This window comes from Emydura macquarii, unplaced genomic scaffold (assembly GCF_026122565.2).
Source record: "Emydura macquarii macquarii isolate MOO-44397 ecotype Brisbane River unplaced genomic scaffold, CSIRO-AGI_Emac_v2 contig_1644, whole genome shotgun sequence".
Lineage (NCBI taxonomy): Eukaryota > Metazoa > Chordata > Testudines > Chelidae > Emydura > Emydura macquarii.
In genome coordinates this window covers 26,490,354-26,504,317 of record NW_027131781.1, presented here as the reverse complement: position 1 = coordinate 26,504,317, position 13,964 = coordinate 26,490,354, and the positions used below count along the sequence as shown (strand labels likewise).

The window sequence follows — 13,964 nt, the reverse complement described above, 5'->3', positions numbered from 1 at the left end:
ACTAATAATTTTCAGTCAAACAGGCCCAATATGAGTACATCTTCTCCACTGGGAGCTTTCCTCCAAACATTCATAGATATTTTAAAATCCATACCTGCAAATATTACTTCTCTTTCCTGCCCTCCCCCTTCATTTTAGTATAGTGGCTTTGATTTTGCCATAAAGAAGGCAGTCAGAATTTCAACTGTTTAGGTGTTTACACTACAAACTGCAGGCTCAATTCTAGGTGAAATGTAATTCTCAAGATCTGAGAAGTTTGCTTTTTTGACTGAATTTCTTAAGAAAAAAAAAAAAGTTTGGCCATTTATAAAATTACTTGAATTTTCCCAGCTCCCCTTAATGTGACAAAAGCAGGAAGCAGAGAGGAACTGAAAATCAACCACACGTGACTTTCGTCAAAAGAGCAGCATTGTCGCTGTGGAGTAATGTTTCAGACAGATGGCAATGGCCATATACCTAACCCAAAAACCAAGGAGGATTTAACAAGAGAAACCTTAAGATTCAGGTAGATCAACAATCCGCTCTCATCTCCTCCCCTCTGCAACGAATATTCACCTAGGGATTTTTTGTACAGCTATTTTTAAAAACAAAAATGGAGATTAATAAAGAAAAGCCACCTCCTTTCAGTTAGTAAAGGCCTAGTAAAGGCAGATGATGTGGTGATAAATGTGTCCTGCTGTATTTATAGTGAGTGTGGCAGGAAGCTCACATCACCCGTGGGGTAACATGCCATACGCTCTTCAATCCCGAGCCAGAGCAACATGAACAAAATGAAATGTCTACATGAACTTTGGACTTCAAGGCTTTGATCAGTTTTCTGTCACAACTTTAGCATTAATTAAAATATTTTGAGTGTATGTGTGTAAGACAGAGATGGTCTAACCATCTGAATGAGTGGGTAGGAAAAATGAGACATTTCCTGTGTGGATATCTGCGTTTTCACATGTGGTCTCTTGCCCATTTTCTTTTATCTTGGAAAAAAAAATTGATGCCAGAAACTACTTTCTTTGAAGTTATAGGCCTCAAATAATAAGTGAATCACTCCTTTAAAAAGGAAATAAATGGCCAGAAAGCGCAGTGAAAGATAAACAATCAAAACTAATGGGAAAAATGTAAGATACAGGTGGAATTTTTGTTGTTTATTCAAAGAATTGGGTATATGTATGTGGGACAATTTGTTTGGATAGATCTTTTCCAATCACCTATACAATTACTATTGTCAAAGGGGAAGGAGATTAGCCAGGCTGTAGCTATTGTTGTTTTAAACTAGTAAAACGTGATAAACAGCCTTTATAACTCTACAGAGAAACTATGTAAGCCCTCTCTATGCCCCAGTCTTTTTCATGGTTGCTGGCAGGACGGCCTTCAGCATTTGTACTAGGTACATACTGTAGCTCTCTGGCTTGATGAATGCTAGAAGCACTACTTCCATTAGGTGTCTTATTTGTCAAATCCATTGTGAAGGCAATGCCATGGTTTGATATAAATACAATAGCCCCCCCCTCTCCACAGCCCCATTTGTTGAGGTTGTTTCTGCTGTGTTCTCTGAGTTTACCCATCTACAGCATCATTATCAGTGGGAGAAAAAGCAGTGTAGGGTGTCAGTACAGCTAAGGGTTAGCAAAGAAATGCTCCCGCACAGCTGCTTGCTCCCTTTGTTTCCCCACACGTCGTAAAATTACCATTTCGGAGTCACTGTGACAGGCCTGCCCAAGTCTGGCTGTAGGCCCTGGCTCAGGGTGAGAAGGTTGGTCAGGGGAGAGAAGGAACTCAAAATTGTCATCGTAATCATCTTCCTCCGTATCCCCCTCCCCATCAGCAAAAGTACCTCTAGTCAAGAAATCGGAGCGCGTCCGCGCCATGCGGGCTTTCTTTTTATGGGCCGGTCTGGCAACCTGCTTGACCAAATGATAAAACAGATAACATAAAAATGTTTTAAAAGAAAAGGCGATTCTGCTGATGTCTGTCATCACAGTGTAGGTCAAGTATTGCCTTACGAATTCCATGAACAATATGCTAATCCACACAGACAACACAAAATATTACAGGCAGTACAGGGGAATTGGGGAAAACAAAAATGAAAGACAGAACTGGGAAAATGGACAGTAATGGACACTACTAAAACATATGTTAAACAAAACAAGACAACTCCATCCTACGGTGTTTACCATTGGGGCACTCATGGCAGAAAATGTCGTGCTGTTCTGCACTGCTGTGTTCCCGTGTTAACTGGGGTTTCTTTAAGAGAAGGTTTTAATGTTTCCACACCATTAGTATCCCCCGTTCCCTCTCACAGACTCATAATTAACAGCAACCACCCCCCTATTTTCTCTTCAAACACTTGAGAGGAAACTGGCAGAATAAGTTTTATTCAATTCAAAGATGAAATAAGAAAGCTATTACTTACCCCACCTCTGCCTGGCCCAGGGAACTTAAGTGGCTTTCTAGGTGGTTCATCTTTTGAAAGGATCTCATGATTTGAAGATTCCTTGTTGAAACTCAACAAAAACAACAACAAAAAGACATTTAAATTCCTCGCCCAGGTTCACTCACAACAACAGTGCAGATACCAGAAACATTTGAGTATGTACAACTCAATGGATCAAGAATAAATGGCAATTTGATTTAATGTGTTTTAAGGAATGCTGCCTTTAATTATTCAGCATATACTTAATACTATTAGATACTGTACTGATGATAAAAACCATAGAACAGAACTCCTGTCCTTTGTCAAACTATGAACTATAACCCTTGCTACACGTGCCAATAGCACTAATGCAGGGTACTTTTGGTGCTTTCTGTTGGGAAGTAAAACTGATGACTCATGGCATGGAAATGAAAAAAAGCAAAGAAGGGAAAGAAAATCATATTAAAAACTTGTTTCATTGCCATGCGACTGTCTATTCTAGGAGGAGATATTTCAGAGTAGTCCTCTGTTATGCCTTCTTCTGAGCCTCCCACAGGGTTTTATCTACTAAACTGCAAAATCTTTAGGGCAAGGACTGTCTTCATTTTGTATCTTACACAGCCTGAAGCTCATTGTTGCAGTTATTTAAATAAAATAAATAAAATATAATAGTTTAGTCACTGTGGCTAAGTCCCAAACCTTGTCTGCCTGTCGCACAATCACCTTTGTGCCTTCTTTCACATGGGCTCCAGTGTATGATTCCAGGGCCCTGATAACATCTGCCAGAACACTTAAGTTCTTCTTAAAAACCCACTCCTGCCATGCTGCCTTTAGTGACACTTCTTGTTTTGTATGGAGGGAAAAAAATCTCTTTGTTGAGCCTCTTCTCTACACTGTCCTCTGACTGTGATCTCCTTAGGCAGACCAGGAAAGAATCTGGACAAAGGAAACTGATTCAACCCTCTCCTCTGTCCCCATCCCCTTAAAGCACATGGAAAAGTGCCTTGCACACAGTGGGTGGCACCAGTTAAGAGCAGCAAACAACAATTTGAACATAAAAGACATTTGACTGCATTGGGAGAGGTGGCCTGTTTCTGTGCTTTGTTTGCCTGCGGACACAGCCTCCCTAAGGCAGTCAATCAGCTTGACCTGCAGGTTTGTGAGAGAGGAAACAGCACGGGATCTAGGAATGCTGTCATGACCTGGGCTCAGGAATGAATTCACCATTTAACCTGCAGTCAGAAAGAACTGAGGGCCCGGTACTGTATGCAGTCGTGTCTAATTACTGCTATTACTATTAAATGATTAAAGTTATCCACAGCAGGATGCATTTTCAAAAACTTATGCACCTCCAGTCTCCAGAAAGATAGGAACTGCTCTAGAGAGACAAAGCAGGAGAGGTAATATCTTTTACTGGACCAACTTCTGTTGGTGAGAGCGAAAAGCTTTCGAGCCACATAGAACATGTAGCTCTTTGTTTCATTGCAAACCTGTACAAATCAATCTTATTTTCAGGAAAGGTCTTGCAATAGTCTCACCTCTCATGGTATAAAGAAAGCAAACAAATAAATGCTATACTCACAGAAGGCTGAAATGCCTGTCTTTTGGCGTGAAGAAAATAGCACTAGTCGGGGGCTCTCTAGAAGAGCCATCGGTGCTCTGGCTGGGAATTCGGGGTTGCCTGAGGCCCTCTGTCCTTGCAGGGTGGCTGCTAGAGAAGTCCCCAGATTCCGCAACTGGTTTTGAATTCCACCGATCTGTTCTGGTTGATTCCTGTGCCATTCCAGGTGGACCTTCTTTTCGCTCCAGGAACATGCTGACAGGCCTGTCCTTTTGTGCGACATGGGCCGGGGGGCTCCCTTTCTTTGCAACAGTGAGCCCTTTAATATCCACTGATGAGGTTGGTGTTGTATTCACGGTCAGGCAATTTTCCCCTTTGCTCTGGGGATTCAGGATGAGGAGAGACTGAGGCCTGTTGTCTGTTTTCTTTGGTGGTCTGAGAGACACTCCTTGTGAGGGCTCCTTGAGTCTGCTATGCTCAGTCCTTTGCAAGGCTTCTTCCCTCCCTTGTCTCTCAAACTGCTCAAAAGCCTTGCGTTGTTTCTCCAGAATTTCCTTCTGCTGGCGGATCTGCTCCATCATCTCCTTCTCATTTTGCAGCTGCAACTGCTTTTGTCGCTCCTCCTTCTCCACATTCAGCTTCTCCAGTCTCCTGATAACAGAATCTGAAGAATGTATATCTGATGCAACAGTAGCTAGGCTTTCCTCTCTCTTGACAGGAGGCTTTTCTCCTCTCTCTTTGTCCATGACTTTGCCCTGGCCCTGCCTGTCTGGCTCAGTATCCTTCAGAACCCCAGGAAATGTAACTGGTCTTTCTTCCTTTTCCATTAGTTTGTTCTTCAAGTTATTCTCCACCAGTGACTGATTTGCTTTCCGGGTGTCCTGGGGTGGAATGTAGAAAGTAGGCAAATTGCTAGAACTGAAGGTGTCTCTTGGATGCACCTTGTAGATAACATTCTGGGGATCACAGATCACCCGCTCCTTAATAGCCGGACTCTCTGGTAATTCAGAACTCGATGGTGTCCTTTTTCTGTTAGATAAATTGCTGTTCACATCTGCTGAGTAGAAGGTTGTGTCCTGCAAATCAGGCTTAGGACTGTTAGGTAAAGAGTCCTGGGTCTCAGTGGAGACAGACTGCATGTCTTGCTCCTCTAAAACTTGGGAGTCAAGTTTAGTCTTTTGAGAATCCTCACAGCTTAACCTTTCTAAGCTCCCCTGAGAGCTTTCACTCTCTGGGGTTCCCTGTGGAGACTGAAGTACCTCCGATACAAGTTCTGTGGACCAGCGACGCTCCTCTGAGGGAGACACCCCTCCAGTGGACCGGACCTTGAGCAATTCCAAGCTAAATATTGCCTGCTCCAATTCACGCATTCTCCGGCTCTCTCTTTTTGCGCGGACCACTTTTTTCTGGTTGAGATCCTCCAATGATTTGGGTCTCTCTCTCACTACTACTTCCTCTTCAATGTCCATACCACTCTGGCTGCTGGCTCTCTCGTGTCTTTTGTACAGTAAATCTCCAGAGCTGTCTATTGGATCAGAATGATTCACCCGACTATTCTCTATTACTGATTTATGTCCCTCTACAGCTCTCACCCGCTCTTCAAATGAGCCATCCTCCCATTTAGATGGGTCTGAGCCCCTAATTTTCATAGCATCATCTGCCTCCAGTCCATCCTCTTCTCTGATTGACACTCCATTCTCCAGCTGTCTCTCTCTCAATCTCTGCTCTTTTAAAGCTGTAAACCTGCAAGAATGCAGAAAACAGCATATTTTTAGAGTGTTTCTGCTTCCACTGCTCGGATGCCTAGTATTGATTCTGAAGAGACGTTTAAGAGAAAGTGCATGTGTTTCGTTTGAATACCTTAGCTAAGCGCATATTTACAAATCAAGCGAGAGACTGCATATGGGTATTCTACATAACAGGAATTTTCAACTGCTTCACTGTTTCCGCAGTTGTGAATGACAGTGGTTTCTTTCAGTGAGAAATGTTGCTTTACTGACTATGGTGGCTCTAAATTTTCTCAGTGTTTTGTTTTTGCTTTGTTTTGTAAATTACTATATCCAGGAAAGCACAACTGAAATGCTGCATCTGGTTTTTTGGTCCTGTTCTTTACCGGCTTTTTAGCTGGGCTGACTAAGATACAATCAGGTAGTGACTTGAACAGTATATTTAGAGTAATTATTCTGGCTCTCAGTTCATTTACAGTACTTCAGTTGGGCAGACAGTTTTACCACGTTACCAGAGTAAAGCCTCAGCTGTGTGCTTTCAACTGAAGACTCTGCTGACCATGAGACTGATGTTTGGAGCGGAGTAAGCTCCACTGTGGGTTAGAGAGAGTGGACAACTCAATGGGAAGCACATAGTGGCAGTACAGAGGCCCTAGCACACCAGGGAAGGGAAACAAGATGTTCTAGTAACAAAAGCCTGAAAAATGCTAGTATTCGAGCCAATTGCTGAGAATCATTGCTCCGAACCACAGAGCCTTCTTGCTACACAGCCATCTTAATTCAACATTTCACTTCTGTGTCCACTGAGGTCGATCACATTACCTTTGTCGTGCTATGTACCCTCTGCTGGCTGCTTGCAACAGGATGACTTTGTTTCTCTTGGCCCTGTAGAGTCTCTTTGCACAGTACCCTCGCCAGCCTGCCTGTATGCACAGGGCTGCAGCATGCCTGCGCCTACTGCACACCCGCCAATAGTTCTGGATGACGAAGGCTGCAACTCGCATCTGCAGAAATCTTCGCCTCTCCACAAAACCTCGCCAGCAGGACTGGAGAGTGATTGCTGCATTGCTGAGAGGCAGAGGATCAACTAGGGCATCTTCAGCTTGCTGTCTACGCTGATAATTACGCCAGTACCTCTGCAGAAAAAACAGACAATATTTCTTGTAGTACCAGCCTCCTTTAGAACAAAATAAACAGGTTCTCCTCCCCTTGAAGCAACAAGATCATTTTCTGTATATTCTGTCATCAAGTAGTAAGAGATCAAGAGCCTCTACTGAACACTTCGGATCCACACAGTCATTTTCTTAACACAGAATGGAAAATCCTTCAAAAGATTTTAAAAAATCTCACTATTTTGCTATTCTGCACGAATAACAAAACCAGCCATTCTTGTTGGGCCCATAAAAACACATCCTCCCTGACAAGCTTACAATCTACACAGACAATGTTGGTGGCATAATGTACAAGCAGGGTGATAATGTGAGGCTCAGAAAGGCAGGTTAACGCCACACTTTCATTTATGAATTTTATTTTGTTTTACTTTTTGAGTGGCGATTTGTCAGGAGCGATTTAGCTAAACAGAGACAAAAGAAGGGAGAGTGGACACTGAAGGGAGGGGTAAACAGGCAGGGGAAAAAGAGCAGCTCAGGGAACGTGGATCACGTGAAGAAACAGCGAAGGAAAGGTCTGGAGTGAGTTGAAGAGAACAGCCAATTGGTAGAGGGGAAACAACGCCCAGAATAGAAACTGTACAAAGCAGTTGGATATGGATGACATAATCAATGCTTAAAGGTCCCAGTTGCAGATGTCTGTCTCTGCTCCTGATCCCACTCAGCAGTTTGAAAATACAGGGACAGATGACATACAGTAAGGGGGGGCAGATTGGAAATCAACATTTATCAGATTGTCACACTAAGAAACAACAATAACGGTGAATTTGTATATGTACTTTATACTGAATGACCCCAAAACACTTTACAGACTACATACATCCAGCACCGATATATAGCCACCTATTGATTTTGAACATGGCAACCAACTGGGACACAGTGGAGGTGCGACAAAGTGGGATTTTCTGTAATATTTTTATGAATATGTGCATGGCAGGGACTCATTGGAGTTGCTGGGTGCAGAAGGGTTAAAATGCTCCTGGGGCAAAGTAGAACACATCAAGGTGTGGGTGTCACATTACTGTCTGGGGTAGGGTGACCAGATGTCCCAATTTTATAGGGACAGTCCCGATATTCAGGGCTTTCTTATATAGATATCTATTACCTCTCTTCCCCCATTTTTCACACTGGCTGTCTGGTCACCCTAGTCTAGGGTGATACGTTTGGGTCGTTAAGGATTAGTTGAAATAGACTCATCTCAGTGGAGGCTGCAGACAGCTAATGGGAACCCCACTGGCCAAAACATTCACACATAGCAACCAACAGCCAAGAGGAAGGAGATTTCACCCCCATCTCTCTGCAGGGAAGCTGGGCAAAGGCCCTGAGCAGAAGAACAAAGGAGAAAGGTGCCAGGTGGCTGTATTAAAAGCTGGCCTTCGGAGAGTAACAGACAGAGAGAGACAGACAAAACAGATCCTTCAGCAGCTTGGCTGGGTCGAGCCCTGACATTGGCCAGAGTGATCTCTGTCTTCACTTTGCTTTTCTGTGCTAAGTTCAGGACTTCCCGGTGCGGTATTCCAGTCCATTTTGCAAAGCCTGCCTAGAGTCACTGCAAATATTTGCTGAGGTACATTGAACCCAGGAGAGGGCAAGAAGTCTCTGAGCAAGAGTCTATCCTAATTGGACTTGGAGAAAAAAGCTCATGGGGCAAAACAGGAATGCTGGGCGTCCAGGCTGCATGGCCTACGCCTAAGGAAGAGTGGGAGCTTTGAGGGACTGGCACACTGAAGGGGTACCTCCGTGGGACTGTTTAAAGGCTGGGGCATAGAACAGATCCTGTGGATCCGTGGGAGGAGGGATACAGTAAACTTTGGCCAAAGACTTCAGGTCAGATCCCTACTGATATGAAAAGTTTAAGAATGCATCCAAATGACAGATCCAAAGTAAACTACTTGCAGTGTGTACCTTGGAAGGATGAAGAACTAAATTGATTATGCCAGGATGGGACCCTGTGTTTCCTGGGAGTTACAGGTAGGTTTTTCAAACCAGATACTTATATCACTAATGTCCACCCATCCAGTTCTGCAAAATTGTTATCGTCTTAGTATGAAATCTATAACTGAACAATACAATACAGAGCTCCCTCTCTCATTTCTGCTCATACAACATGTTACCCCAATTACCTTGGAGAAGAAACAAATGAAACAAAAAATGATACCAGCAATGATAAACAAATGGATTCATATTATAACTTATATTGCAGTAGCACTAGGAAATGAACTTCATTGTGCTAGACTCTGGACAAAAATATAACAGACTGTCTCTGCCCAAAAGAGCTTACAAAGTTTAAGACAAGAGTCAACAGGTAGATACGACAAACAGATGAGAGAAGCACTGGCTCACAGTGAGAGAATTATAATCAGTGTGATAAGCAGTGGTCACAGTGGACCAGCTGCCTACCTACCACTGAGTTTTGTAGGCATCACGGCATAGCTGGGTTTTAAGAAATGTAAAGGAGGATAACGTTTCGGCTTTGAGGATTTTTACAGGAAGCAACTTCCATGAATGTGGGGCAGCATGAAAAAAAGCACGATGGTGCCTGTTGGAAAGTCTGACAAGTGGGCAAATCAGGGGCAGTGTCACTGGTGGAGTCTATGTCTATAGCACATAAGAGATGATAGGTCAGGCAGGGATAGGACAAACAGGGCCTTAAAAGTGAAAACAAATAGGCTGCGCTTGATGTGCTGAACTAAGGTGAAGCCAGTGGAAGAATGTAAAGATGGGGTAATATGGTCAAAGTGATGAGCCAGGAAGATGATTTTTGCAGCAGTGTTTTAAATGGATTTAAGGATTCCATGTCTCAATTTTCCTTTTTCTAATCTGCCTCTCCCCTGCCGTAGAGGTGTGATGTCATTATTCACTGTAATAGGAGTCAAATTTAGACTGCAAGCTCATCAGGGCAGGGACCTTGTCTTTTGTGTCTGCAAAGTGCTGTGCACACTAGTGATGCTATACATAGTAAATAGTAACAATCCAAGTGAAACACATTATTGTCCCCTACCTGTATGATCACCGCTGCCTGTCTTAAGTTCAAGAAGTGCCTTCTGTCCAGTATAGTGCGGAACCAACGCTGCAGCACGGTGATCCTCCGGAGCACCTCCTGGTGCAACAATTCTTGTACAAGCTGGCGCTCCCGCTCCTTCATGAAAACCTAACAGGCAAAACATGAGGAAGGAGGAAAATGTGTGTCATGCTTCCCCGGGCACAGGAGACAGCAATTTAATGCCACAGACATCTGCATCTGGAACACTCTCAAGCAAAGAGTCTAGCAGTTGGTTTTACTTTGGCATACGTATGAAAGGTTGGTTTCTGGACACTTACCTACAGTATGTGGCTGTGAAATGTTGGATGCGTATCACAAGTTAGAGCAGCCAAGTAAATTCCCTTTATAGTGTGTGGAGATAACGGTCATAACAGTAAGTTAGAGAGAGAACGTGGGGGAGGCAATATCTTTTATTGGAGCAACTTCTGTTGGGGAGAGAGATAAGCTTTCATACCACAAAGAGCTCTTATTCAGGTTCGTCAGCTCTGTGTAGCTCAAAAGCTTGTCTCTCTCCCCAACAGAAGTTGGGGTAGTAAAAGATATTACCTCACCCGCCTTGTCTCTTTAATGTTCTGGGACCAACACTGCTACATACACTGCATATAATAGTAAGTTATATAACGAAGTGTGAAGTGATTATTGGAGTCTGACTTGTTTTAAATAGCACGATCAGGCCATCCTGGCTTCACAGAAAGCAACAATCTCTAGTGGTTTGTGTTGTGTACACCATGATGAAAACCCTTTTCACTTAATCCATTTCCTTTCGGTAAAGTGGGACAACAGTTTGACAAAGATGCTACATACAAGCAGACTTTATCTGTGTCAATGCAGAGTCTGAGCTGTGGGTAAGCATTTACCATTGTTCTCCCAACTTGATAATTGTCTGGATTGAGCTTTATTTTCCTGAAGAACTCATGAATGTTGTGCTTAGATGGGCTGATTCCTCGTGGCAGAAGAACATGGAAATGGTCCACAAAGTCCTGTAAAAGTAGAAGCCACCAGAGTTAATTCTAAAGGCAGTGCTATGTCACTTTTATACAATTATTTGTGGGTCAAATGAGGTGTTTTAGTAAATGGGCAGAAACATAACTGACATTCAAGTACTGCAGAATTCAAAGGTTCCTTCATCATAATAGATTCATAGATTCCAAGGCCAGAAGGAACTATAATCATCTAGTCTGACCTGCTGTATAACAGGCCAGAGACCTTCCCCACAATAATTCCCAGAGCAATTTTTTAGAAACACATCCAATGTTGATTTGAAATGGTCAGCGATGGAGAATCCACCACAATTCTAGGTAAATTATAATATTGGTGGCTTTCAGAATTCTATGAAAGGCAAATCAGGAAGGCTCAAGTGCCTTTAAAGGGTGAAGAGATACTGCAGTGTCTGTCTACAGAGGAGCTCCCATGGATTCTGTGAGAATGTGCAATGAATCCTAAGAAATGATCTTTACAGGAGGGATTACCAGAACCTGCAGAGTGTCTCAGAACACACAGATCTTCACAACAGTTATTTTGTTGGTTCAAACATCAGACTTGCTAGAGTCCTGGAGAACAGATACCCCAAAGAAAGAAGGAGTTTAGGTTCCCTACAAAAGAACTGACAATCCTTCCTTCTAACAATGGTTGTAACAGACATGACAGTATTTTCAATGCGAAAAATAGCTGCCATCCATTCATCTTACTATAGGAAACAAACTACGTGGTAGCCACTGATGAAAGAACCAAACACACAGAGACAAAAATTAGACAAAAACATGAAAAGAATAGAAAATGTAAAAAGAAATATCTCCCTTGAATAAGCAAGTCTATGTGAACCAAGTCAACCCCCTGGTGCAGTGATGTTTGGGAGGCCCTGCATGGTGGCTAAATGCTTTTAGCATTAGAAGATTATGGGAGGAAATGCCAGCTCCCAGAGTTAGGGCTGACTGTCCAGAACAAATGATCTTCACTGAAAGGGAACAAAACCAGAAATGGGTAACAGGAGACTGCCCATATGAGCTCGTGCCTGAAGCTGAAGAGGTTGTCTGGCTCATATTTATTATGAGATCTCAAAAACAAAACGTTAAATTAAGAAAATGTGACTGAAAAAGATTCACTTAAAAGAAAATTGACCCACAGCTATTCCTCTTTGTTGATATGGCCCATCTATAGTTTAAGCAGGATTCTGCTTGGTTTAGAAATAGGCCCAAGTTCCACAGTTGGCTATAACCTTAGATACAGGTATTTACCTCTAGGAGGTTCAGGGGGCGTAGTGTACTAGAACTGCACTTCTGGAAACATGGATTCATCTCCTCTTTAGGTCACAAAGTGGATGAGTGAATTCACTGTAGCTTCTAATGGACATTATGGTCTTGATTTTAAATGTGTGGGCGCACTTGAATGTGAAAATTAGGTTCACATTTCTGTGCAAACAAATGCATGACTGCCGCTCTGGTTCAGAACTAGAATAGCAGAGGCTTTGCATGTTACAGCTTAAGTGCATTGGCAAAGCTGGCCTAGCATATGACCACTCCATGCCTGGCTCCACCCATCGATATTATTCACTCACTTTCATGAACTCTAAATTCACCTATGTTTAAAAATCAGGGTGTGGGCAAAAAATGGCCACCTTAATTTACCGTGATACGATATTTGAAGAGAAATTAATAAAAGGAAAAGCACTTTGTCTGACCTGGAAGGAATATTTGCAGCTGTACCCAGATTGCCGAATTCGAACTGTCTCCAGCATTCCTGTGTATCGCAGCTGCCTAAGCACCAGGCTGTCATTGAATCTCAGAGGGAGCTGAAAGAGAAACACAAACAGCCAATAGACGGACACTTCCCCCAACCACAAACACTTCATGAAGTTGATGAGTATCTGGACCTGAGCACATAACATGTTTTTGTATGACACATACATATTGACTCCCAGCACCTGGACCAAGATCACCAACACATTTCTTACTGAACAGCCATTGGCAGAAAATGGCATTCAAGCATTGCTGATCTGGATTTAAATGGTGATCTAGCGGAGACAGACTCCATTATCCCACAAACCAGCCAGCTTCACTCCAGCTATGTTTATAAACCTATTGTCCATGATACCAATGCATCTTCAAAAAAATTTAAAGGAAAAATGTTATGTAGAACGAAGTTCATTTGAATAATGAGGTTTATGATGAAAATATCCACCTTTTTCGATTAAAATTTCATATGGATTTTTTAAAATTAAAGCTGGAAGCCTTAGTGCTCATTCATGCAGACATGAATTCCAGAGATTGGAAGGCCTTTACAATGTCACAGATGGTAAGAATGTCAAAGGAGTCGGCTCAAATTATTATTTACATGATGACCAGAAGGATCATTGTACTTTATCAAGAAAAAATATTACAACATACAAACAATACCACCATACATGTTTAACAATGTTCTCCCCACTCTCACTCACGCAGGAGGTTCTTTTTCTTCTTTTTAACCAAGCATAACAAATTCACACACGCAAAGTATTTCCAAGCTATTGTGGGTTTTACCGAGACAATTAAGAATGAAGGGTGAAACTGCATCCTAATAAACTGCTTTACTGCTCATGCTCCAGCCCAGCAGTTGTTCTGTGAGAGCACCTTTCTTACCAAGTTCTTAGAGTCCAATGAAACCCTAAGGGACATTGTGGCACATCTGAATGCGGGAAGAGGGCAGCGTGTTTGGGGTATCTGAAGCAGCAATCATTAGCTGTGTTGTACCTACGCACCACAACTGCCAGGGTTCATGTTAATAAACCCTCAAAACAATGAGATCTTACAGCTCACCATACACTGCAGTATCTAGAAAAAATACAGTGAGAGCAAGACAGAGTTTGACCTTTACCTCCAATTTTATTCTCTTCAGGGAGGGTGGTTAATGCAAATGCTGAGAACAGTTTCTGTTACCAAGCATTTGGCAATGATAGATCTTTACCTTTTCAGCATTAGATCGAATGCACTTGACAAAATAAGGCTCTGCTTGACCAAGAGTCTCCATCAACTTGTTGAGGGATGCCTGCAGCAGAAAATAAAACTTAAAAGCTGGAAAAGAG

General features: G+C 42.6%; 1 protein-coding gene across 3 annotated transcripts in view; it reads right to left on the bottom strand.

Annotated features, from left to right (window-relative positions):
* The window catches only part of MYO9A (myosin IXA), a 372,546-nt gene that overhangs the window by 34,556 nt on the left and 324,026 nt on the right, over positions 1–13,964 (bottom strand). For all 3 annotated transcript variants that reach the window (XM_067555993.1, XM_067555992.1, XM_067555994.1), the window contains exons 21-28: positions 13,847–13,927; positions 12,585–12,695; positions 10,765–10,887; positions 9,866–10,015; positions 6,518–6,831; positions 3,990–5,711; positions 2,408–2,498; positions 1,683–1,895 (exon numbers count right to left, since the gene is read on the bottom strand). In XM_067555993.1, coding sequence (XP_067412094.1) covers positions 1,683–1,895; positions 2,408–2,498; positions 3,990–5,711; positions 6,518–6,831; positions 9,866–10,015; positions 10,765–10,887; positions 12,585–12,695; positions 13,847–13,927 — 2,805 coding nt within the window. The remainder of the gene's footprint in view (positions 1–1,682; positions 1,896–2,407; positions 2,499–3,989; positions 5,712–6,517; positions 6,832–9,865; positions 10,016–10,764; positions 10,888–12,584; positions 12,696–13,846; positions 13,928–13,964) is intronic.